At 31.8% G+C, this 25475-nt stretch overlaps 1 protein-coding gene across 1 annotated transcript in view; it reads right to left on the bottom strand.

The window, feature by feature from the left end:
- LOC126888302 (zinc finger protein 235-like) overlaps positions 1-4219 on the bottom strand; it is an 83558-nt gene extending 79339 nt beyond the window's left edge. The window contains exon 1 of the mRNA XM_050656434.1: positions 3823-4219. Coding sequence (XP_050512391.1) covers positions 3823-4045 — 223 coding nt within the window. The 5' untranslated portion in view covers positions 4046-4219. The remainder of the gene's footprint in view (positions 1-3822) is intronic.
- Positions 4220-25475: the final 21256 nt, after the last annotated feature.

The raw sequence follows: 25475 nt of genomic DNA, 5'->3' as shown, positions 1-25475 counted from the left end.
CTGCTGTTTAGAATAGAGTCATTTCTTAACAGTACCTCAACACTTTTATCGTTTGTGAACATAAGATCCAAGAAAATATTTCTGCTGTTAGGAATACTTATCCTTTGAAATAACTGAAGAAAACCAAAAGTTTGGGCAATATGGATAGCTGAAAAGTTCCAGGACACACAACCTGCAAACAATATTCATCGTTTGACCATATAGCTTCGGGAAGATTATAATCTCCAAAAATATAAAAATATTGTGCTGGAAATCTTTGTAGAACATCCTCTACTGTTTCACAATGAGAGGTGTAAACTAATCCAGGCATATTTGGTGGAATATAAACTCCTGAAATGATAAATTTTGAAAAATGAATAACCATTTTCAATTTCGTTGCAAAATGAAAATACAGCCGAACAATATTCCAGTCCAATCAGAGAGTGCTGCAAGCACCTCTACCGGTTTCGAAACTTATTAGTCTCTCATCAGGAGGCACATATGCTGCTCTCCCTGATCCAACCAAAACAAACCCCTGTTTTTTGTTTTTTGATAAATTTTGATGCATTGTACTCACATGAAATAAACAATTGTTCCACGTTCTGATGTGATATATTTATCATTTGGGACCGAATAGATCTTCTGACGTAGATCAGTACACCACCACCACTCAATTTTTGGCTTGTTAAGATTGACCTATCACTACGATATAAGTTAAAATGTACACATTCTAGTTCACTGTCCAAAAAATCACTATTTAGGTTACTTTCAACTAAAATTATAATATCATACAAGCAACTACTCACAGCCAGTTTAAGACGGTCTATTTTGGTTCGCAGACCGCTGACATTTTGATAATATATTGTTAATGGGGTGGTTAAAAGTTTTCCTGGGTAATCTGCCTTTTGGGTATTAAGGAAGGAACACCTTTAATATATTTTCCTAGCATGTAAAAGTATAAACTCCATGAAAGGAAAAACATACTGGAATGAAATAAAAAAACTGTCTAAATATAAATCGTTTAGACAACAGATTTCAGAACTGATACATGATGGCCAGACATATAGTACAGATGAAGAAACATGTAGTGCTTTTGCTAGATACTTTGAAGAAACCTACAAATTTGATGAGGATGACAATTTTGATAGATATACCTTAGAGGAGGTGGATAGTTGGTTTGGAAGTTTTTATGAAAATAGTCGTAATCTGAATGCTCTTCAGGACATCACATAAGATGAATATGACGAGGCTCTATATAAAGGAAAAAATACAGCTCCAGGCAAAGATTCCATCAATCGTAAAATCCTTAGACAACTAGATCCAGATATTCATAAGGAGATAATGAGCATATATAACTATTGTATCATGAATCATTTCTTCCCTGATGAGTGGAAGACAGGCATTGTAATAGTTATCCCTAAACCTTATACTAACCATCAACTACCCCAAAATTACCGTCCAATCACCCTTCTCCCAGTAATTGGAAAAAATTTTGAGAAAATTATCCAAGGAAGATTATATAATGAATTAAACCAACTTCCAGCACACCAGTTTGGATTTAGAGAAAAATCATCTACAATCCTTCCTCTTTCAATAGTAACATCCAATATGCAGGCAGCAAGATTGCAAGGACTAAAGGCCGCTGGAGTTTTCTTGGACATCAAGAAGGCTTTTGACTCCGTTTGGCATAGAGGATTGTTATATAAACTTCACAGAATGAAATGCTCCCCTTCTCTAATATGGATTATTGACGAATTTCTTAGAAGACGCAGGTGTATAGTTAAGATCAATGAAACATATTCCCATTCATTTTCAGTGCAACAAGGAGTTCCACAAGGTTCACCACTCTCCCCTCTATTGTATAATCTCTCTTGCAGTGACATATGCGACAATAGACTAACCAACACTAATTTGCTACAATTTGCTGATGACACTGCAGTGATATCATATGGAAAAAATTTAATAAAGACAATGGACTTATTGCAGAGGCAGGTGGATGACACAATATCTTGGATGAATAAATGGAGATTAACAATAAATCCTTCTAAAACCAAACTAATAATATTTAACCATAGAATCCAAGATCACTCACCAACTATAAACATATGCGACAATATTATTAAACCCTCCCAAACTGTTAAGTATTTGGGAATAGAAATAGATAACAAATTGAAGTTCAACCACCACACAGCAGTTATAAAAAGGAAAATTATAACTAGAGCAAAACACTTCAGAAGTTTAACATACAAGAATGAGGGAATTACGATTGAAACAGCAGCCAATATTTATAAAATGATTTGCAGGCCCATGCTGGAGTATGGTTCTACAATTTTCTATAATTCTAGAGGTCCTGCCAAAAATAATATAAAAGTGGCTGAAACAACTAGCCTTCGACAAATTACTAGAATGCGTCATCCTGATAATCCACTTCATAATCCATCCAACAGAATGCTGTACGAGAAAACTGGAACTGAACCTATTAAGGAGAGACTCAATAAGCTGTTTAAATATCTCTTTATTAATGACAATAACAAAAATTTGATTGAGCCCCACATTGTGAAAATACTAGAGGACAGTGCCCGTAGATATCCAGGAAGAACTCTTTTTGAAGAAATCTGCTACACATCAAGACAATAAACAACTCAATTGTCAGTGATATGGTGATTACCGCCACATACAAATATTTTTTTTTTATTATTGTATTGTATTAATATTAACAAAAAACATATTGTAATAATGTATATTAATTGTGTAAATTGGCTGAAAGACTTCAGTCGATGGCCTTTTGGTACATTGTATCAATAAAGTATGTCTCTCTCTCTCTCTGGAGTTTTCCATCAATAAATATTAAATTAAATTAAATTAAATAACTAATTACGCAACATAGAGAAATTATCACTGTCATTTTGACAAACCTGCGTCAGATTTTCTCTAAGCTGTTCTGTCATCTTTATTGATATTTGTTCAGTGCAGTAGTGTGTTAATTTAAGAATTCGTTTTTGTTGTTTCATAGGAAAGTAGTGTTTATTGATAGTTAATTTATTATATTTGTTGTTGTTGTATAAGTTGTTGGCCTCTTTGAAAGAATAGATTGTTGTTAATTGTATGTTTTAGTTATATGTAGGTAGGTAAGTATATTTTACGTAAAAATATTTCGAATTCTAATGGGAGTATATAAAGTTTTAGGAGGATTTTTTATTCTAAAAATATTATCAATAGTTTAACAAAATGGAAAAAGTAAATCAAACGAAAAATAAAGTGAAACCTTCCAAGAAAAAGTTAATTAAAAACCGTGCCAAAATTATGCGAAAATCGAAATTTGTTTCGCTTCACAACACTTTATTATTAGATATTTCATGCAAATACCTTTCTAAATACCTATCTTAACATAAAATTTTCACCCATTTTGGTTTATTTTTATAAATATCTATTTATTAATAATAAAATCGTTTTCTATTACTTCCATTTAGCGCGACTATGATATTGTCAAAATATTAATCTTAGATAATGTCAAAGATTACCACTGTTGCCAAAGTTTATGATACTATCTCCCGACGTTATATTTTGTTGCTACCGGTTGATCACTACTGTTTACTCTTAAGGGGATGAGTTGGATCATCAAAAACAATCCATTGAAATCATGAGGAATATTTTATTTAAGTGTTTTATTTTAAGTTAAATCTTCATATTTTGTGCTAAGGTTTCTCCAGTTACTATATTGACAATTCCTAATGAAACACCCTGTATATTAACCAAAAAACTTGGCCAAATATCTGCTTTATTCGCAATCCTAAAAGTACTGATTTCTCTGAAATAACAAAATTAAGGTTTTTATTTACTTACCTTCATGTGTTTCTTTTACTTGAAGGAGACAAACTTTATCTTCATTGCATTCTATTTCTGCCTTTAAAGGATAATTTTTATAGTTTAAATCATCAAATTTAATATCTAGCTCTGACTCCTCCTTAATTTCAGTTTTAAAAGTATTCAGAAGAGCATCATCGGATTCGTTATTATCTATTTCTATTTTACACGTACTTTCCATAACTTCTCGGTTTACTTCCATTTGATTTGATTGGTATATTTATTAACACTTAAAAGATGCCAAATTATTTTGGTGGTTATGTTATTTTTTTTTGTTATTTCTTTTTCTTCTTGGGGATCGATCAGTGAACAGTGACAGTGTTACAAGATGCGAAAGCGTGGAATATTTCGGGCTCCAAATTTCTTTGCGCATGACCATGCGCCATGTTTGATGTTTGATCGTTGCTCGCATTGGCGTAACGGCTGTTTATCTATGTACATGTGTTTGTGACAAGTGACAATTTGTTTGTGTAAATTTTCGTGTTTGGCGTTTTCATAATATTTTATAATTGTTGAAAAAGGTATATTAATATTAAAAATTATTAAAATAAACTATAATTGTGATGGCTGCACGCAAAGGTGGAATTTCTTGTGTGGTTCGTGGATGCCAGACTAGATCTGGGGAACAAATAAGTCTTTTTTCAATACCACGAGATCGTAGCAGGTAAACAAATCAAATTTGATATTAAAACGCGCTACAAAAGTTATCTGAACATTAATATTTTAATTCAATACATTTTTTTATAGAGCTGAATTATGGCTAAAAGCTGCAATTAGGGAAGATTTACTTTCAAAGGATGTCAATGAATTGCACAAAAATTATAGAATGTGTGAGAAACACTTTCAACCACATTTTATATCGAAGGGGGGAAACGTAAGAAAAAATTTATTTATACAAGCTCATCCTACGATATTCCCATACAACCAAGATGTACAATCTGCAGATGAACCCTTAAGAAAAATCATAAGACTTGAAACACAGATTGAAGGTAGGTACAGCTTATTTATTCACAATAATTACAGTGCCTCATAAAAGTCATATAAAAATAAGTACAGTAGAAAAAATGAAAAAATACCCATAAACAGTCATATAAAACACGCTGTATTTTCCTGTCACTGTGTCACAAAAAAAATTGACCAGCGCAAGTACTTGTAATAATTATTGTTACATGTACTTTCACTGGACAATTTTCTTTGTGACACGGTGACAGTAAAATACAGTGTGTTTTATATGTTCGTTCATGGGTATTCTTTCATTTTTCTGACTGTATCTGCTTGTATATGTACTGCTTATACATATGTACAGTGAAGTGATCTAATAACCTGCAGAATAATGCAAGAGATGGAAAACATAATACATTGTGAAGTAAAGAGAGGTGGAAATTATCAATATAAATGTATAAATTAACATTACATTACATAGTTTCCCAGCTTTAGCCATATAGAAGGAATATGACTACTGTTACTATGACAGGAGAATTTTATAAAATACTCCCCTCACAGACTACTAAAGGTGGGAAACTATGTAATGTAATGTTAATTTATAAGTTTATACTGATAATTTCCACCCGTACTAATTTCATCTCTATTTACTTCGCAATGTACATATTATGTTTTCCATCTTTTACGTTATTCTGCCGGTTATTAGCACGCTCATCACTGTATAAGTTGTTTGTTGTTTTTCATCATAACATAAACAGGATCTAGAATTTTGAAATTTACTTACTTACTTACTTAGTCCTAAGCCTTTCTACCTTTAGGTGTAAGGCTGGTGGAGTTGAGTTTGGCATTGTAGTCTCCATGCTTTCCGATCTTGCGCTAGGTTTCTTGCACTTTCCAATGTCAATCCCTTCTTCTCGACTTCTTTCCTGATTTCATCTACCCACATAACTCTTGGTCTCCCTCTTTTGTTTTTCCCCTGCACTCTCGTTTCGAACACTCGTTTTGTTAGCCTCTCGTTCGACATTCTACACACGTGCCCGAACCATCTAAGTTGTCCTTCTACTATTTTTTCATTGATTGGTTCTAGTTTTAGGTTTTATCTAATTGTTTCGTTTCGTATTTTGTCTGTCCTTTTTCTGTTTGCTATTTTCCTCAGGAACCTCATTTCCATAGCATTGACTCTGGATTTTTGTCTCCCCGTCAATGTCCATGTCTCGCTGCTATACATGATTGTTGGTCTAACTACTGATTTAACGACTGCCGTTTTTACTTTTTCCGGTATCCCTTTTTTCCCAAAAAATGTTGTTTTCATAGTGTTAAATAAGCTTCCTGTTCGTCCCATTCTCTCGTTTATTTCCATGTCTTGTTTACCATTTGATTCGATTATTACTCCTAGGTATTTAAAATATTCCACTTGCTCTAGTTGTTTCCCGTCTAATTCTATTGCGTGTGTCTTCCTCGTATTTGAAATTATCATTGTTTTTGTTTTCTCTGTATTAATTTTCATATTTATGTTTGATAGTTCTTCTTCTAGGATTTCAAGATTGTTCTGTAAGTCTTCTCTGTTTTCTGCTATCAATACCATGTCGTCTGCAAATAGTAGCTCCGATAGTTGAGTCTGTTTCATTTGCCAGTATCCTAATGTTAGTTTTCTCATTCTTCTCTTGGCTTTCTTTATCGCTTCATCCAGTACCACTGAGAATAGCAGTGGACCCAGCACGCATCCCTGTTTGACGCCTTGACTTGTAGAAAATTCTCTGGATTCCTCGTTATTGGTTCTTACTGTATTTGTATTATTTTTGTACATATCCTTTATTACTTCTATTATGTGTCTGTCGACTCCCCTTTCTGTTAGTGTCTTCCAAACGTCCTTTCTTCGGATTCTGTCAAACGCCTTTTCCAGGTCAATGAAGCACATATGTATCTCTCTATTTTTCTTGATTACCTTCTCACTTACTTGTCTTAATGTGAATATTAGGTCTTGCGTGCTTCTGTCCTTCCTGAATCCACACTGTGTGTCTTCCATAGTTGTTTCTATTTGTGTTTTTATTCTTGTCTCTAGTATTCTTGCTAATACCTTCCCAGGGATACTTGATATGGTGATACCTCGGTAATTATTACAGTTTCTCTTGTCTCCCTTTTTGTGTATTGGTAATATAATGTCTTTCTTCCAGTCCTTTGGTAATTCTGCTCTATTTATGATATCATTCATTAGTTCTTTCATGCTATCCATTCCCTCTGTCCCCATGAATTTTATCATTTCCGGGGTGATATGATCCTTGCCTGGTGCTTTGCCCAGTTTTACTCTTTCTATTGCTTTCTCTAATTCCTCTCTTGTTAATTCCACTTGTTGTTCTTCATTCCTTTCTTGTATCTCCCCTATGTTGTCCTTGTCTACATGAGTTAGCTCTTTGAAATGTTCTCTCCATCTTTCCATTATTTGTTTTTCTTCTGTTAGTACGTTTCCATTCTTGTCTTTTATATTCGGCATCGTGTGCTCTTTCTTTTGTCTGAGTTGTTTTAATGCGCCGTAGAAGAGTTTTTGGTTTTCCCTATAATTTTTTGTCATTTTTTGTCCAAATATCTCCCATGACCTTTCCTTTCCTGCTTTCACCGCTATTTTAACCTCTTTCCTTTTTTCTTTATATGCTTCGTAATCTTCCGGGTGTTTTGTGCTTAGGTATCTTTTCCATTTGTCTTTTTTGTTCTTTATTTTCTCTCGTATTTCTTCCGTCCACCATTCTGTTCTCCTCATGTTAGTGTTTGCTATTTTTGCTTTCCCGCAAGTTTCCTCAGCTGCTTTGATTATGCTGGTTTTTAGATATTCCCATTTTTTTTCTATATTTGTATTTTTTGCCCTACCTTTCAAAGTATTATCTAATTTTTCTTGGAATTTCTTTTTATATATTTCCTCTTTTAATTTGTAACTTTTTATTTTTTCATTTACTACCTTTCTTCTCTTTTCTTCTTTTTCCTCTGTTGTTCTCATTCTCATTATTACTAGATGGTGGTCACTGCCAATCTCCGAGCCTCTTTTCACTTTCGTATCCTGTACTCTTTTCCATTTGTTGCTGCTTACCAAAAAGTAATCTATGATTGATTTTTCGTTTCTGCTGTCTTGTACTCTCGTTATATATAATCTTTTATCAACCTTTAGACACCATTTTGCAACTTGTATTTTATAAGAACGTATCTTATGGTTACATATTGAGTAATACATATGTTGTGGTTTTAGATAAAACTGAAATAGATATTATGCAGCCAGTTGCCAACAAAACTGATGCCAGTCATAGTATGCACAGTATACCTGATACTTTGATGGAAGAATCTGTGGAAACAGGTAATGTTATTTATTGCTCCTACAACTCTATTACGTGTTCAACAAATCACTAATAAGCCTTAACATATTCTTCTTCTTAAAGTTTCATCTCCTATGGGAAGTTGGATATCATAATGGCTGTGGTCACTTTGTTGACTGCTGCTCTGAACAGTTGTAACTACAGTTAAACCATTCTCTAAGGTTCCTCAGCCAGGAGATGCGTGTTCTTCCTATGCTTTTAAAGATATATTAGTTTCCTTCTACTATAGTTGATTTTTTAACCAAGAGGAGTAAACTAAAAAGACACCAGACAGATTCACACCCAAGAAAGTTACTGGAAAGTCACCAATTTCATCTTTTTTTTTCGTGGATCATATCGGCTTTCGATGATAATCCATACATATTATGTTATACTAACACATCGCTAAAGAGTTCTAAAAACAACTGTTTTTATATAAAAGTAGACTAAAAATCTAAAAATTAAAGGCATAATGCAGAAAGCACAAAAAATCGCTGATATATTTAATTAACCTATAAAATGACATAAGTAACAAAATTTCATAAATGTCATTAGTGTCAAAATTTAATAACAGTGGAGTAAAGTCGCCTGCGGTTGGACCAACTAGAAACAAGCATTACGGGGCGGTAAATTTGATTCACTCCTCTTCGTTAAAAAACAAACAATAGTATCTTTAACATATAGTTCTTCAATTATATCTTTGCACATGCATGAAATTATTCACTAATTACTTATTATACTAGGTCACCATTTTACTCACAGAAACTATAATAGTGTAGCAAAATTAAATTGCTTGTCCATAGAAACCACAATAAGTTAAACAAAGATAAACAATATGGCATACCTTGTCTTTGATACCTTGTTTACTATGAATTTTGACGTTTATCATTTTTAGTGACATTTATATCAGTGCATTTGTTCATTCATTTTGTCAATAACCGTTCATGTTGTTTAACATTGAATTCCTTACACACTACATGTACATTTTATGCTCCAAACTGTGCGAAGGTATTTTTGAAGGCAAGCAATGTCATAAACTTAATTTCGACAAAAGTAGTCTTTGACCAATTGTTACACCTAACCCTTTAATTATTATATTGACAGTACATATCAATGATATTACATATCTACATACATTTCACTTAATGTTTTGGTTTAACTTATGTGCAAACGAATCATGACATTTGTGCAAAGATAAAATGGAACATCTATATCTGCTTTGAATGTGTGTGTTAAGCCTGTCACGCACGGGGAGCTAAACTATATTATATATGTATTCGTGCAACATTCCCGAACATATCGTGGGTAAGTTCAGGATACATTCAGGGGATGCTGCGAGAATAAATCTATAATATATGTATAATATATGTAGTATATTATATATATGCATACCCTGTGTGTGACAAGCTTTATTTGGTTATTAAATATACTTTATTATTTCAGATGTTGATGTCAATACCGAAGTATCTACCAGACCCCATACTCCAGCACACACAGTTTCAACTCAAACTCCCCCCAAATTATCTAGTAGCTCACCAAGGAAAGTAAAATTACGAATAAAAATAAAAACTTTACAAAAAAATATTAGGAAATGCAAATCCTCCAAGAAGAAGAAGGAAAATGATAACATTTATTTAAATAAATTTAATCAAATGTGTGACAAACTATTAAACAAGCCTTTAGCACAAATAGTAAAAGCTCAAGCATTATTAAAAAGTAAACCTCCAAAAAGTAGGAGGTATTCTGATGAATATAAACAATTTGCATTAACACTATATTTTTTGGGTCCTAGAGCATATGCTTTTATGGAAAAAATATTGTATTTGCCCTCAAAACGAAGTCTTCAAAAAATTACTGAAAATTTGGTCTGTAAACCTGGTTTAAATAATGAACAAATATTTGATGCCCTAAAATTAAAAGTGAACACAATGTTGGATCAGGACAAGCACTGTAGTATTTGTATTGATGAAATGTCAATTAAAAGTAATTTATTTTTTGATGCAGGTCGTGATGAAATAGTTGGTTTATATGATATAGGAACTGGGAAAAAGGAATCAATAGTTGCACAAAATGTACTTGTAATAATGGTTCGAGGTTTGTATTCAAATTGGAAACAGCAACTAGCATATTTCTTTGTGAATACTACCTTTGAAGCAAATCACCTTCTTCCTATTATAAAAGAATGTATTTCTAAACTATTTCAATCAGGTTTATATGTGAATTGTCTTGTTACTGATTTGGGATCGAATTTTATAAAATTGAGTAAATTACTTGGGATTTCTCCATCTAACCCAGAATTTGATGTCAATGGACAAAAAATTGTTTATTTATTTGACCCATGTCATTTACTTAAAGCCACTAGAAATAACTTAATTAATAATGTCTTTCATTTTAATAACAAAAAAACTTCTTGGTCCTTTATAGAAACATTTTATCATGACGATAAAAAAAAATTTTATAAGTGCGCACCAAAATTAACATACTCTCATATATACCCCACATCTTTTGAGAAAATGCGAGTAAAACTAGCATCACAAATTTTAAGTAACACTGTTGCAAGTTCTATGAATACATATATTGCTCTTGGTATTCTTTCATTAGAGGCATCAGGAACAGTAGAGATTATTGAAAAATTTAATAATTTGTTTGATATTTTAAATTCTACTGATACGAATAATCCTAACAAATATAAAAATGTATTTGAGGGAACTGAATTTCAGATCAATTTCCTAAATTCCATGATAGATTTTCTACATAACCTGAAAATATTAGATAAAACAGGAAAAGATGTAACATGTCGTTCTAGATCAAAAAATAGTTGGATTGTAACAATTAATGGTGTTAACAAAACTTTGGGATAACTTATCATCTAGCGGTTTTAAATATTTAAAAACAAGAAGACTTAACCAAGACTGTGTGGAAAATTATTTTGGAAGTATAAGGCAACAAGGCGGAAATTCCATCAATCCAACTGCCATACAATTTCAGAGGGCATTTAAAAAATTGTTTTGTCAAAATTTTATGCATTCTAACAAAATGAATTGCAAAGATGATTAAGATAAACGTTTAATGGATTTAAATGTAAAAAAAGTTTCTAATAGTCAACAATATTCGCCAATGAAGGCTATTTCACTTCCAGATTGTGATTATAAAACAGAAAATCTAACAACCCAAAATGCTTTTCAGTATGTATGTGGTTATTTAATTAAAAAGGCTCTCAATATTCATGTTTGTCATATATGTAATAAATATTCAAGGGAAATTGACGAACTAGATAGTAGTTTATTATTGACACATTTTAAAGCATACAGTACTGATAAATGTGATTATGGGGGACTGAGAACTCCAAGTAAGGACTTTATCCAATACATTTATAAGTTAGAAAGAATTTTTAGTGCTTCATATGAAGATATATTAACTAAAGGTGGAATATCACACTCATACTTTAGGGTAATGAAAGAAGTTCCTTTTAAACATCCGTGTGATTCATTTCCATATACTTATATATTAAAATTATTTATTCGTGTAAGATTATTTTATTCTTTAAAATATTTTAACGCTGATTTAAAAAGTAAAAAAAAAAGTAAAAAAAAGGGGGGAGATAGAAAATTAAAAATATTATCACATGTTTAAATATTTAATATTGTAGTTTTTATATCAAGCTTTGTTCAATACTACTAAATCTAGTATGTCTATCTATAGTTGGTTTTTTAATATTATTTATTATATTCAGTAACATATAATATACTCAATATACACAAATAAAATAGTAATTAAATTAAGAGGGAAGACAATTAATTATATCAAGATTTAATTGTTTGAAACAATTTTTAGGAATAACTCATTTACAAATTCTTTATTATGCACGTATTAATATTGCTTTAAAATTCAAATTTTTAAAACAATTTTTAGGAATACCTCATTTACTCATTCTTGCTGCTGGGCCAACGAATTTGGCAAAACAACTTTTTTTTGGTACTGTATGCTTTCAGTCTAGTAAATAAATTACTGTAATTCTTAATTTCAGCCGCTTGCATCTCATGCATTTGTAAAGCTTTTTTGATAAAATATTCCTATAAATAAATAAAGGCACTTTCTGTACCTGTAGTTGGCATCTGGATATAGCGATATTTATATTTTTGTAACATTTATAGGTAGGAAAGTATTATGTTTGATATTATTTAAGCCGGTTATTATAATCCCTAAGTTATCTGCACAATTCATATGTTCCAGGTGTAAATAATTAAGACAAAGTAATTTGCTGAATGCTCCATCACATTGAATTGCGGTAAGGTTTACAGAGTTTCCTGCTTCTTAAATTTCCGAAAAATTTTTCTAAACGGTCGTAGTTTATTCGTCTCACTTTTAAGTTGATAAATCCTGCCCTTTCCGGTCTCTGCCCAAGAACTTTTAGACCTTTTATTGTCACCATCCAAAAATTTAGATCTTGATGTTATATCGATGTTTTCTTTACATATTTTCAAGTTGCCCAAAAATACCTACATCTCGTTGATGTAATTGAGGTGGTAGTCCAAACCTTTAAAAACATTTTTAAATTCATTTGGGTATCTTCTTCTTCTTTAGCCCATTTCTATCCAACTTTGGACATAGACCTTCCCCAAAGCTTTCCATATCTGTCTGTCCATGGCTGTGCTTTCCCAGTGAGTTCCTATAGTTTTTTCAATATCGTCCTTCCATCGCATCTGAGGTCTTCCTCTTTTTTCCTGTCCACGGTCTCAAGTTTTGTATTTCAGCATTCCATATTTTATCTTCCTGTCTCGCATTGTGGCCCGCAAATCTCCACTTTAACCCTGTTAAATGTTCAGTTACATTTTTTACTTTTGTTTTCTTTCCATTTGTTTGACTTTCTGTCTTGCAGTTTTATTCCCAAGATGGATCTTTCCATTTTTCTCCGAGTTTCTATTTTGTTAGTGTCCATGTTTCTGAGCCATACTGGGGCCATACATCAGAACAGGAAGGATGCACTGGTCAAATACCTACACGGGTTTTTAGGTACTCTTGTATCTTTGTGCTTTTTAGTATCCATCTTAACCTTCCAAACGCTGCCCACGCCAATCTGATTCTTCTTTGTACTTCAATAATTGTCTGATACTCTTTATTAGCTTAGATTATTTTTTGACCCAGGTATATAAATATATTCGTCAACAACCTCAATATTTACATTATATATATTTGTATTTATTCTGTCATTTGTATTTGTCCTGATTTCTGTTTTTTTTTTATTTTTGTTTTACTCATGTTCATTTGGGTGACATACGTTGGTGAAATTGAATATATTAAATAATTTATCAAATTGATGTATTTTTTCATATTATCATTTATTTATTATCATTTTCATATTTCTAGTTGCTTTTTGTAAATGTGGAGTATCAAAAAAAGTAAATAAGCTTGAGCATTGACATTTAATGGTCTGGAAAGCTTTATAAAATTTGATCATCAATCAGTTAGAAGACCTTCAACATGTAACCCAGATTCTGATAATTTGGTGAAGTTGTTGGCGTCAAAGATTGTATTTAAAAAAATAAGCAAATGGCTGTTTTCAATTCTGAAACAATCCTCTTGCCATAATAATGGCAACGTTTTATGCAACTAAAGACTTATTTTTTTCTGAATCAAATTTGTTCTGTTCTGTTTTGTAATCTGTTCTGTAATCAAATCTGAATCATCTTTACTTTCATTCATTTATTTTTTTTCTTTCCCTATGTCTTGGAATCATTTTCACACAGTTTTTACAGTTTCATCATGACCCTAATGAAAATAAAGATTTGACTTAAGCGCAGCTCTATCAATGCATATAACACAATTTTTATCCAATTATTCTGACATAGTCTTACCTTTTAACTGGATAGCATTAAATACAGAGGTCTGGATTAATCCAGGTTTACAAATAATAATTGTTCTAGTCATTTTTTTTTTCAAACAACGTTTAGCTGGAAAATAAATAATTTTTTTCCAAAAGTTTTAAACTTTGGTTTCAAAAAAGTATAATGTGAGAGCGAATTGTTTGTATTCCTTTGAATATCTTCTGGACTTTGTTACTTTTTTCTGCAACGGTGCTTGAGATTTTACAATTTATTAAGAAATTTTTCACACATTTTTTTAAACCGTTCCTTCCAATTCTTGTTTTGTGCCGTTTTGTTTTTTACATATTGTATCTAAAATTTTCCCTTTTCTGGTTTTATGTTTCAGCTTAAATGTGGTCATTTAACGTAGCTAAATGAGTAGCATTATCCTATAAAGGAGTTCTTCAACTCTTGCAACGGTAAGAATCGATGAAATACAAAATGGAAGAACTGATTAAGAATAATGTGAAGGTATATGGGCAGTTTCAGGTAAAATCCTTTGTGGATCCGAATGAATTATATAATGTAGGTTTAAGACAAGTATGTGAAAGTGAGTGTTAGACATTGTTTTGTAGAGTTTGTAAAATTTGTATTCTCCGTTACCAGTGCAGTTGTGATGAATATTTGGTGAGGAATACCTTGTGTAAGCATGTGCACTTGGTAAGAATGTATGAGTAGCATGTGGGTACTAATTCTGTTTTAGATGATGCTGCAAGGTGTTTGGAGAAACTTCAATTATCAAATCAAGGCATGAGGAGGAAAGTAATGAGTTTGTCAGAGGGAAGGTAGAAAAGATAATTTGATTCAGGAAAACACCAAACGAAGTCTTCAAAGTGAAAACATCATTAATGCGGTGGACGAATTAGACGACCAAGATTTTATCAAATTTACGAGTGAGTTTCAAGGAATTATGGAAAAATTTCAGAAAATTACAAAGAAGCGAAAAATGGAAAAGCAGAAGTATTTTCAAATAAAGAAAGAAATTGAGTAATCATTAAATTTGAACATTTTTTTAGCTCACAAGTATTTTGTCTTCTGTATCTGTATTGAATTTTTATTATAGTTGTATAGGCTTTAAAAGAACGTTAGTTAATTTAACATTATTATAGATTTTACTTGATTAGCAATATTAGTACCTAATATGTATGCATACTTAGGTTAGGTCTGAATTTTAAAGTCATGTTAAGTAATGTTATTTATAGACTTTTATATCAGAGTTGTATTTTTATCTGGATGTACTACGTCTTCGGCGAGGTTTAGAGGGGTTTTACCTTCGCCATTTTACCAATAAGGACGTCCCCTCCTTTGATTTCTCAGATATTTAATAAAGAATAAAAACATATTAAACTATTTAGTGTTTCATTTCGTTTGCAATTGTAGTCATTTCCAGTAAACATTTGCTATATTTTGTTCAGACCATTTGTCTTATTTTTTATAGCACCCAATTCAAAATAATATGTTTTCATTATTGTACATTTATGATGAGTTCTAACAAAACCTACACGAAAGTGTAGGGGCTAGAACTAAGTCATTTTGAATTTATGCAAAAAATTTTCTATAATTTTTTTTTCGAAAACTCAATACTTTTTGAGTTATTCCTGGTTGAAAATTGACCATTTTCATTGAAACATAACACCTTTTCAAACGGTCTTTTGCGAATACCATAAAAACTATGCATCTAACTAAAAAAAATTATATAAAACATTTTTGTAGCTCATAAAATAACAAAGAGATTCTTTCCTTTATGAATCTTCTAGTTATAACACAAAAAGAGATATGGTAAGTGAAAAAAACTTGTTTTCTTGGTGCATGCTCAAATCAGTGTGTTTAACTTGAAATAACAGAGAAACGGTCGATTTTAGGTGTATAATGCTTCCAATAACTTTTATTGTGCTTGAAAAGACCTTTAAAATAAGCAATATTAAATGTCGATTACATTCAAACTATGCTAGTTAAACTGTAAAAAATTCGATGACTAATGTATCTTAAGAAAAAAATGAGAAGTATATTTAACCCCTCATCCACAAGAATTTAAATGCATCGTTTTCCTTCTACAATACATTTAACTATAGTGTTTTTTATGTTCAAAAAGTTGGGCGGGTTTAAAATGAATGGTTTTTGAAACAAATAAGATCAAATTATTGAGCGCATTTTTAAATTTTCTTAAAAATCTTCCTTTTTCTCCATGTAACTCGAAAATGATAAGAGATGCCATACAAAAATGAAGGTTTCTTCTAGATAAACATTTTGATTTTATTTTTTATAAAAGTATCTCTTATCATTTTTAAGTTATATGGAGAAAAAGAAGATTTTTAAGAAAATTTAAATATGCGCTCTATACTTTGATCTTATTTTTTTTTCAAAAACCATTCATTTTAAACCCGCTCAACTTTTTGAACATAAAAATGACACTGTAGTAAAATGTATTGTAGAAGGAAAACGATGCAATTAAATTCTTGTGGGTGAGGGGTTAAATATACTTCTCAATTTTTTTCTTACAATTCGTTAGTCTTCAATTTTTTGCAGCATATCTCGCTTAGTTTGAATGTAATCGACATTTAATATTGCTTATTTCAAAGAACTTTTCAAGCACAATAAAAGGTGTTGGTAGCATTATATACATAAAATCGACCGTTTCTCTGTTATTTCAAGTTGAATACACTGCTTTGAGCATGCACCAAAAAAACAAACTCATTTTACCTACCATATCTCTTTTTGTGTTATAACTAGAAGATTGAAGAAGGAACGAATTTCTTTGTTATTTTACGAGCTACAAAAATGTTTTATATAATTTTTTTAGTTAGATGCACTGTTTTTAAGGTATTCGCAAAAAACCGTTCAAAAAGGTGTTGTATTTCAATGAAAATGGCCAATTTTCAACCACGAATAACTCAAAAAGTATTGAGTTTTCGAAAAAAAATTCTAGATCAGTTTTTGCTTAGAATTGGGTTTTCTAGCAACTTCCGTAGTTATTTAACCAAAAAATTTTCCACCCCCAAAAAGGGGTGGGAACCGTCCCCGGTGGGAAAGACAAAAACACACATCGGCATAGGGTAGACTTTGAATAAGGAGATATTTTCAGGCTATTCCTAAAATTTCATTAAAATCCATGCAGTAGGATAGAATTCGGAGGTAATAACCTGTTCTTGCTCTCATTGACTGCCCTATAAGTAGGAAAGGAGTGCAGGCTGAATATGTGAGAGTGGTGCAAGACATGTATGAGGGGGTAACAATTAGAGCGAATGCAGGTTAAACGGGAAATTTGGAGTTTCCTCGTGCAGTGAAAATATCGTGGTATTGGAGGTCAATAGATATTCACATTCAAAGAAATTTCTCAAAAGGAAACAGAAAAGTCATCAAACTAGGAGAAAGCTAATAGAAATTCCGAAAGTATAATTCTGTACTGAAAAGTAAAAAAGCCTTGGTCAAAAATATCGATTTTGACTAAGTTTTGTACTCTAAAAAACTGATTTAACGCGATGGATGCTTAGTTGAAATTTTTAGTACGTTACATAAATCGATAAAAAATAATGCTCGATAGAAATTTTCATGTTTATTTTGAAACTATTATAAATTCAACTAAGCACTAAATATCGCTTTTTTAAGGGGAAATACGCAAAATGTCGCCTGTCAAAATTTTAAATGTATTATTTTTTCGAATCATGAGAAAACTCTAAGGATTTTTTAAAAATTTAAACGCAGAATGAAAGATCACGTTATTACCGAGGGCCGAAAGTCCTTTAGAATAAATAAAAAGTTCCTTTTGAATAAAATACATTCGGAAATTAGAAAGATTACCCATGAGCGATCTTATTAAACAAATATTTTCTATGTTCCAGAAAGTAATGAACCAGTACCATTATTAAAAGAACAGTAGTTTATATAATTATTACATGTTCTTGCTCTGGCCAATTTTTTTTGTGGCACGGTTACAGGAAAATGCAGCGTGTTTTATATGTTGATTCAAGAGTAATCTTTCATTATTCCTACTGTATTTGCAATTAAAAATCACAATAAATTTTCTCTTTTATTTTCACCCCTGTAACTGATAAAAACAGAAGTTTCCAGGGACTTTCGGCCATCAGTAATAATGTAATCTTTGATTAAATTTTTTCAAAAATATTTATTGGTTTTCTGAGGATTCGAAAAAAAATAAATGCATTTAAAACACATTGAAAGTTTTGACAGACGACATTTTGCGCCTTGATACAAAACTTAGTCAAAATCGATATTTTTTATTTAAGACCTTTTTACTTATCAGTACAAAATTGATATATGGGTTAGATTAAATTTTACAGAAAAAAATACAATTCATATTAAATAGATCAACTTAAAAACACTATAGTTTTAATTAATACTTTGTTTCTCAGTGTAACTCAAATTTCCTACGGTTTTGAACGAATTCCTCATTACTTTTCTTAGTGTAGTGTGAAGTAGTATCCCTACCATTCTCCGACCGATATTTCTCCCCCCTGAATATCAAAGGAGCCGACAGGTGCTTTCGCTTGTTACCAACGACCGAACGTCGTTTTCTACTAGATTTGTATACAAAATCTACTAAATTCTACTAGATTGAGGATAAAATCTACCAAAAATTCGGTTATCGCCTTTGGGATGTTAGCAAGTATGGGTAAATATGATTATGGAATGCCACAATCAACTAACACATATGAGCCAATTTTATCAATGCAACCTTCCACGAGACCACAATCACATTCATCGTAAATTGCTACAAGTTGCCAAATGTTGCTCCAGTGTGGACGCGCCTTTAGCACCTCCTTGATCGAATTTCTTAAAAATAATTATACCATCATTTCGGTCACGTTTTGGACACCAAAGGTCAGTTGTAGTTAATTTTTTATTAAGGGTTGAAAATTCAAGGACAAAAAAAAAGATGTTGGCACCTCATTGACAAAAATCTTTAAAACAAATGACTGTATTCGATAGGAAATAAAGCGCTGACAAATTCTCAGGGAAAATTGGTCAGGCTTTTCTTTAGCGCGATAACAATTTTAAACGTACAATGAAATCAGTGCCTTCCCGCGATTTGCTAAATGTTACGGCTAGTATTTCTGAAATATATTTTTACACCTGAAAGTTAACAAAGGGCTCACGAAAACTATGAAAAGACACACATTTCCAGAGTTGATAGTCATTAGCAGATAATTTTATATTACATAATTATTTGAAATATTTTCAAGGACAGTTTCTCTTGGATCGGTCACATGCTTTTGACGCACCGAACAAAATCTACTCCTTACAGTTTTGCGCGATTTTGAATAAGTAATAAATTATAAAGTTTATCAGCCAGAAAACCCAGATCTTTTTTACATTACACGAAGCGGTTATATTAACGTTCCATGGTAACGAAATATGTAATACGATTCATGTTACTGCGCAGGCAGAGTTGCCAACGACCGAACGTCGTTTTCTACTAGATTTAGGTATAAAATCTACTAAATTCTACTAGATGGAGGATAAAATCTACCAAAAATTCTACTAAATTATTTGCTCACAAAATGACACTTGACAGCAAAAAAAGAAGAAGAAATGACAGATGACAGCCCAAAAACAGAAGAAGAAATGACAGCTAAAAAAGAAGAAGAAATGACAGATGACAGGTTATTATATGTTAAAAACAACAAAAACCATGTTTATTTAAAATATAATAATTTTTATATTTACATAAACCACATAATTGAAACTTCTAAAAAATAATTAAAAAAATGTTAAACACTTATTCTATAGAAAAGTATATCCTCTCTAGGAGAAAGTGGTGAAAACAAGAGAAACGAGTTGATTTAACTAATACCATTGATTAAGAACTACCCTTTTTTTTAAATTCTAATACATTTTGTACATTTAATTTTTTTAACGTCACTTTCTTGTGCTTAACACAGTTTACTATCAAAAATTTTACTTCAAAATTAAGTTAGTTTAACGTTTTGAATTGTAAACTGATTTTAATATAAAATTATAGCTTATTTCCAGTAAAAATAGTGCATTAGAGTTCATTTCTAACTCTCAATAAACCCCTACTGATAAAATGTTGCAAGTCTGCAAGCATTGGCAATTTCATCTGATTGCACATATCACAAAAATATCCTCTCTAAGAAGAAATATGTAGGTAAAAATAAGTTGTATTTAACTGAAAGGATAAGTAGTTATTAAAATGAAATAAAGTGTCTCTATTTATTATAATATGGGTAACATATTCATAAATACAAACAAGGAAATAATAATATTATATGTGTTGTATCCCATAAGTCATTTTGAGGGAGAATGTGACTTACACCGTTTGACTTCTGAGGCATCCATATGTAAACATGTAAAAGACAACTATAAGTTCTAGGCAAAAAAATATCAAATCGTATTATACGAAGGGAATATTCAGATCATTGTGAGATTACTGACATACCAGGGTGCGCCAGTAATTGGTCTAAGGACTTTTGATTGAAATCTCTGTATGGTTGTGATGTGTGTTAATTTAGCACAATCCCAGAGATGGATACCATACATCCTAATTGATCTCAACATGGCTTTGTATAGTAGTAATTTGATATTTAATGACAATTTGGATATCCTACCAAGGAGCCAGTACATTTGTCTGAACTTGAGATCCAACTGCCTGCATTTCATTTAGAGGTGTTTGTTCCATGTTATCCTTTGGTTGATATGCAATCTAAGGTATTTAAGATGCAATGTAAACTAATTTGAATGCACAAATATCATTCTTGAGACGAGACATTGTGGAAAAGTTTAGAATTTGTTAAAATGCTGGATTCAAAAGTAGGAGTTTAATACAACAGATATATAACATAAATGGTATTAACAATATAAACAGGTTAATACAATAAAACAAAGGTTTAAGTATTTATTTTTTAAATTTTAATACTTTATGCATTGGAATCTATAAAGTTTTGAACTAAGACCAAAAGTATGACACTTTCAGTTGCATGCCATCAGCATTTGTTTATTTAAATGTGCTATAAAAAAACACCATAAATCCAATTCCTTTACTTATTATTTTTTGTCCTTTAAAACAATTTGTTTATTCATACATTTTTGCTAGCTGTGGAAGTTCTTTTAACGGAATGTGATATAACATACTTTAAATGATACTTCAAATCAAACACCAATATCATGTACCTATGTATTTATAAATTTATTAACAAACTGCAGTCCAAGAAAAATAATATATTATCAACATTAGCCATTTACAGTAAAACCTGCGTTAACCAAAATAATTGGGGGTAGGCTGTTTTGGATAACAAGAATTTCAGTTAAAAATGACATTGTTTTTGTACTCTTCTTTTATCAAATTACATAGTATTGGAGAGATATAGCTACAAAACATCATTGTCAAAGGGAAACACAAAAGAAAATAGAAGAATTCTTTAAAAAACACTCTAAACATGTTCATTTTCCTTGATTTTATTGCTTTTTGATTAATTTCCTTTATATTGACAAAATTATTGAAACTGTCAGCCATTTCGGTTGAACGATGTTTTGGTTAAAAAGGTTTCGGTTAACGGAGGTTTTACTGTATTTGCCTTAAATGGCAACATTTTAAAACAAACAAACACACATTACACAAAAAGTTGCACTAGACTTTCTCCTGGTTAAAAATGTATAAAGGTACTGCCACAGTTTGTTCGAATTAATAACCGCAGGCTCAGTTGCCAATATTTCAATGTTTTCTCTAAACAACTGCAATATTTGTAAAGCTGCTATTATTGGAACAAAAGGTATGTTGCATTGCATCTCATTTCACATATTAATACGAAAAATCTCTTTAAAATCTCTTTAAACCTTCTTTCAATAACAATTGAAGCAATTTATGATTGATTAAAAAGCACTTCAACTGCTGTCGAAGATTCTGCTATGGTGTCATTAATAGGTAGTTGAGAACTGGATATTCCCTAACAATACATTGTCCATAAATTCCCCATTTTATGTGCCCATAATCCATAATATGCAAAAGTATTTGACAACTCCTAAAATAGAGTATTTTTTCTAAATGCACTTCCATAATATTGTAGGATGAGTATTATGGGTTATATTGCTCTTTAAATGACAAAATACTAATTAAATTCAACGTTTTACTCTTTTTCATGATCTTTTTACTTTTTATATATATTACAGGCATAGAGATTACAGGTAACAAAAATAGAATTTTAGCACATTTTAGAGGTTATTTTTATAATTTTTTACAAAAATAAAAATATTTAATGTTATTGTCATTTGTCAAAATAAAAGATTCCTTTCTTACAACCAAAACCTACTAAAATCTACTATATTTTCTACCAGATTCTAAAATCTACTAGATTTAAAATTTTCCCACTAAATCACAAGAAATTCTACTAGATCTAGTAGAAAATCTACTAAATTGGCAACCCTGTGCGCAGGACGGTGATCGTTACATGGACGGTTTCTCGCAGTGATATGGGATCTCTCTTCCATATCACTGGTTTCTCGTTATGTTGGAACAAATCTACTATCATGTAACATAAATATGACGAGAAGCTCGAAATATCCATGATACCAGTGGCGTGCGGTGACTTTTTCGGAAGGGGAAGCGATTCAATAAGGATATAAAAATATTTTCTTAAGGGTCGAGGGTCGAGCCACTTCCAACCTGATAACACTCTGATGCGCTATAGGGGCTCTCTATCAGCAAAGTGCTTATGTGAGACGTCCTGGGTACAAGGACTTACACACTAAATCCTACCCCGATCAATGCGTGAGGCACTCTATTTCCGCTATTTCTAGTGACTAGGGACCTATCATTGATCTATATTGCTAGCTCGGGCCTTGAGTCCTCGCGCCGGGCTTTGTTTCCTAAAGAAGAGTTCTATTTAAAAAAAAAATATTCCGAGGCATTTTCCACAACACACAACTTTCAACAATATGACACTTATTTATACTTGAGGTCTATTCTCCTATCAACTTCTGATACCTGTTGAATGCAGTCTGTTTCAATGGATAATAGGGCTAAATTTCGCTTGTTGAATTTCTTTTAAACTTTTAATTTGAAACTTTTAATGCATTTTAATAATGAAAAACTTCGTTCAACTGATGCAGTTGTGGCTGGGATAGTTAGTACTTACTACTTCACACAACTTGACCACTTCACTTAGTGACTTGTTTAAACCAGTAGTTATAAAGAAATATCCAGATTTCTGGGTATTTCTTTATCACTAATGTCAGTTGTTTCATAAACGACACTTAACTGAGAATGCAAAGCTGGGATATCAAAAGATTTTCATAATTTAATCGTAGTGAAATAAATTCCTCTGTGGGCAATTTTGATGAATTATAATTATAAATATTAAGAGGAAACAGTAGCGATCAACAGGTAGCAAAAATGCGCTCCAAGATTGCGGCTGTAATTTTGAATATTTTTTCGAGATATTTGGCACACGTATTCTTAATATAATAAAGAATGGCGGTACAGAGCCCAATTTGAAAAATATATTGATATGTGGAAATTACCCTGTAATTAAATACAATATTTAAAAAACGAGCCTGTACCGCCATTAAGAAGAACAAAAAAATACACTTTTTTCAAATAAACTTTTTTATCCGATGCCTAGATTTTGTGTCATTTTGGAACTACTAAAATTTTTTATTTCATTAGTAGTTCCAAAATGCCACAAAATCTAGGCATCGGATAAAAAGTCTTTTTGAAGAAAGTGTATTTTTTTGTTCTTCTTAATGGCGGGACAGGCTCGTTTTTTAATATTGTATTTAATTACAGAGTAATTTCTACATATTAATATATTTTTCAAATTGGGCTATGTACCGCCGTTCTTTATTATATTACGAACACGTGTGCCAAATATCTAGAAAAAATATTCAAAATTACAGCCGCAATCTTGGAACGAGTTTTCGCTACCTGTTGATCGCTACTATTTCACCTGAAGATTATATATAATTCTACAAATTTTAAATCGTTAAAATTTTGAAAGTTAGAATTCATTTGTTATAGAATATTATCAAAAGGTCTCTCTGTTGCCGACATTATCAATCTTCATTATTTTTCTTTCATGTTCAAACCCCATATTTTCAGTTTTATCCCAAATATTTTTAAACTGCTCTCGTTTTTTAATTATCGTATTAATAAAGTGATCAATTTGTCTTATACAAAATGCAATGTCATTTGACTTCATCTGTAAAATGTCAAATAAAAGATCAGTAAAAGGAAAAATATCTGCAAAAAATTTAAATCGAAATACATATTCTTTAAGCGAATGTACATGTACGTACCTAACCACCGCTGCAGCAGTAACAGTCGGAAGGCGCTAGGATGCGCTAGGACGATCGCTTCCAGAATACCAAAATTCGCGCGACTAGTGGGTTGCGGTCATTGAACCCTGACCAATTTTTAAACCGGACAACTGCTTGACAAGCGGCGATTTTGAGATGCGCTTCTGTCAGGAGTGGACCGAATATGTAGTTGAATTGTGTGCATATTGATTTCTTTCGTACGCGTACGCGAATAATTTTTAATATTTTTCAATGCGTATGCCTAGGTAATATGTAGATTACTTGGATTAGGGAAAAATTTTTGTTATTAAATACATGATACTATAAATAAATACTGTTATTTATAGTATCATGATTAAATAGGTATTAATTAATAATAGATATATTTTCTTATATCGAAGTAGGTATAGGGAAGCGGCGCTTCCCCCGCTTCCATGGACCGCACGCCTCTGCATGATACATAAGTTTGTTCCAACACGACCAAGAACCGTCCGATTACCGTTTCGTTACTAGATAATTAACGTTCCATGGGAACGAAATAATACGTTCCATGGTACTGCGTAGGACGCATGATATCATGTAGGACGGTGATCGTCGTGACGGTTTCTGGACCGTCCAAAAGTTCATGTTGGGACAAACCTTATAATAACACGTTATTTATAAGGTTTGTTCCAACACGTCTGAGAACCGTCATGTAACGATCACGTTACTATATAATTAACGTTCCATGGGTTCCAGGTAACGAAATAATACGTTCCATGGTACTGCGCAGGACGGTGATCCTTACGTGTTGGAACCAGTGATGTGGGAGGGAACATCACTAGTTGGAACAAACCTATAGTATCGTGGAAATATCTATAGTATCATAACAAATATGAGGTTTGTTCCAACACGACCGAGAACCGTCACGAAACGGTAACGCTTCTGCGCAGTAAACAAAATCCGTTCCAACAAAAATATGATCGTCATCGGATCGTCCTTCCCACTGTTCCAACAAGAATTGTGATCTTTCGGTGACGGTTTCGTGATGATCATTTCAGTAATCGGGCAAATGCATAATGTGCTGGTTGGACTGACTTGCGCACTAGGATTTAATTCTTTAAAGTTTTTGAGCCTTTGATCGACTAAAAGCACACAAGCTGTCACCAACAAAAATGACAAATATATGATTACCGTCATGGGACAATAACTGGCCGATACAATTACGAACATGCGCACA

The sequence above is a fragment of the Diabrotica virgifera genome, chromosome 7, assembly GCF_917563875.1.
Source record: "Diabrotica virgifera virgifera chromosome 7, PGI_DIABVI_V3a".
NCBI classification, from domain to species: Eukaryota; Metazoa; Arthropoda; class Insecta; order Coleoptera; family Chrysomelidae; genus Diabrotica; species Diabrotica virgifera.
Note: the sequence above shows the minus strand (reverse complement) of the source record. Positions and strands in the feature narration are given on the sequence as shown.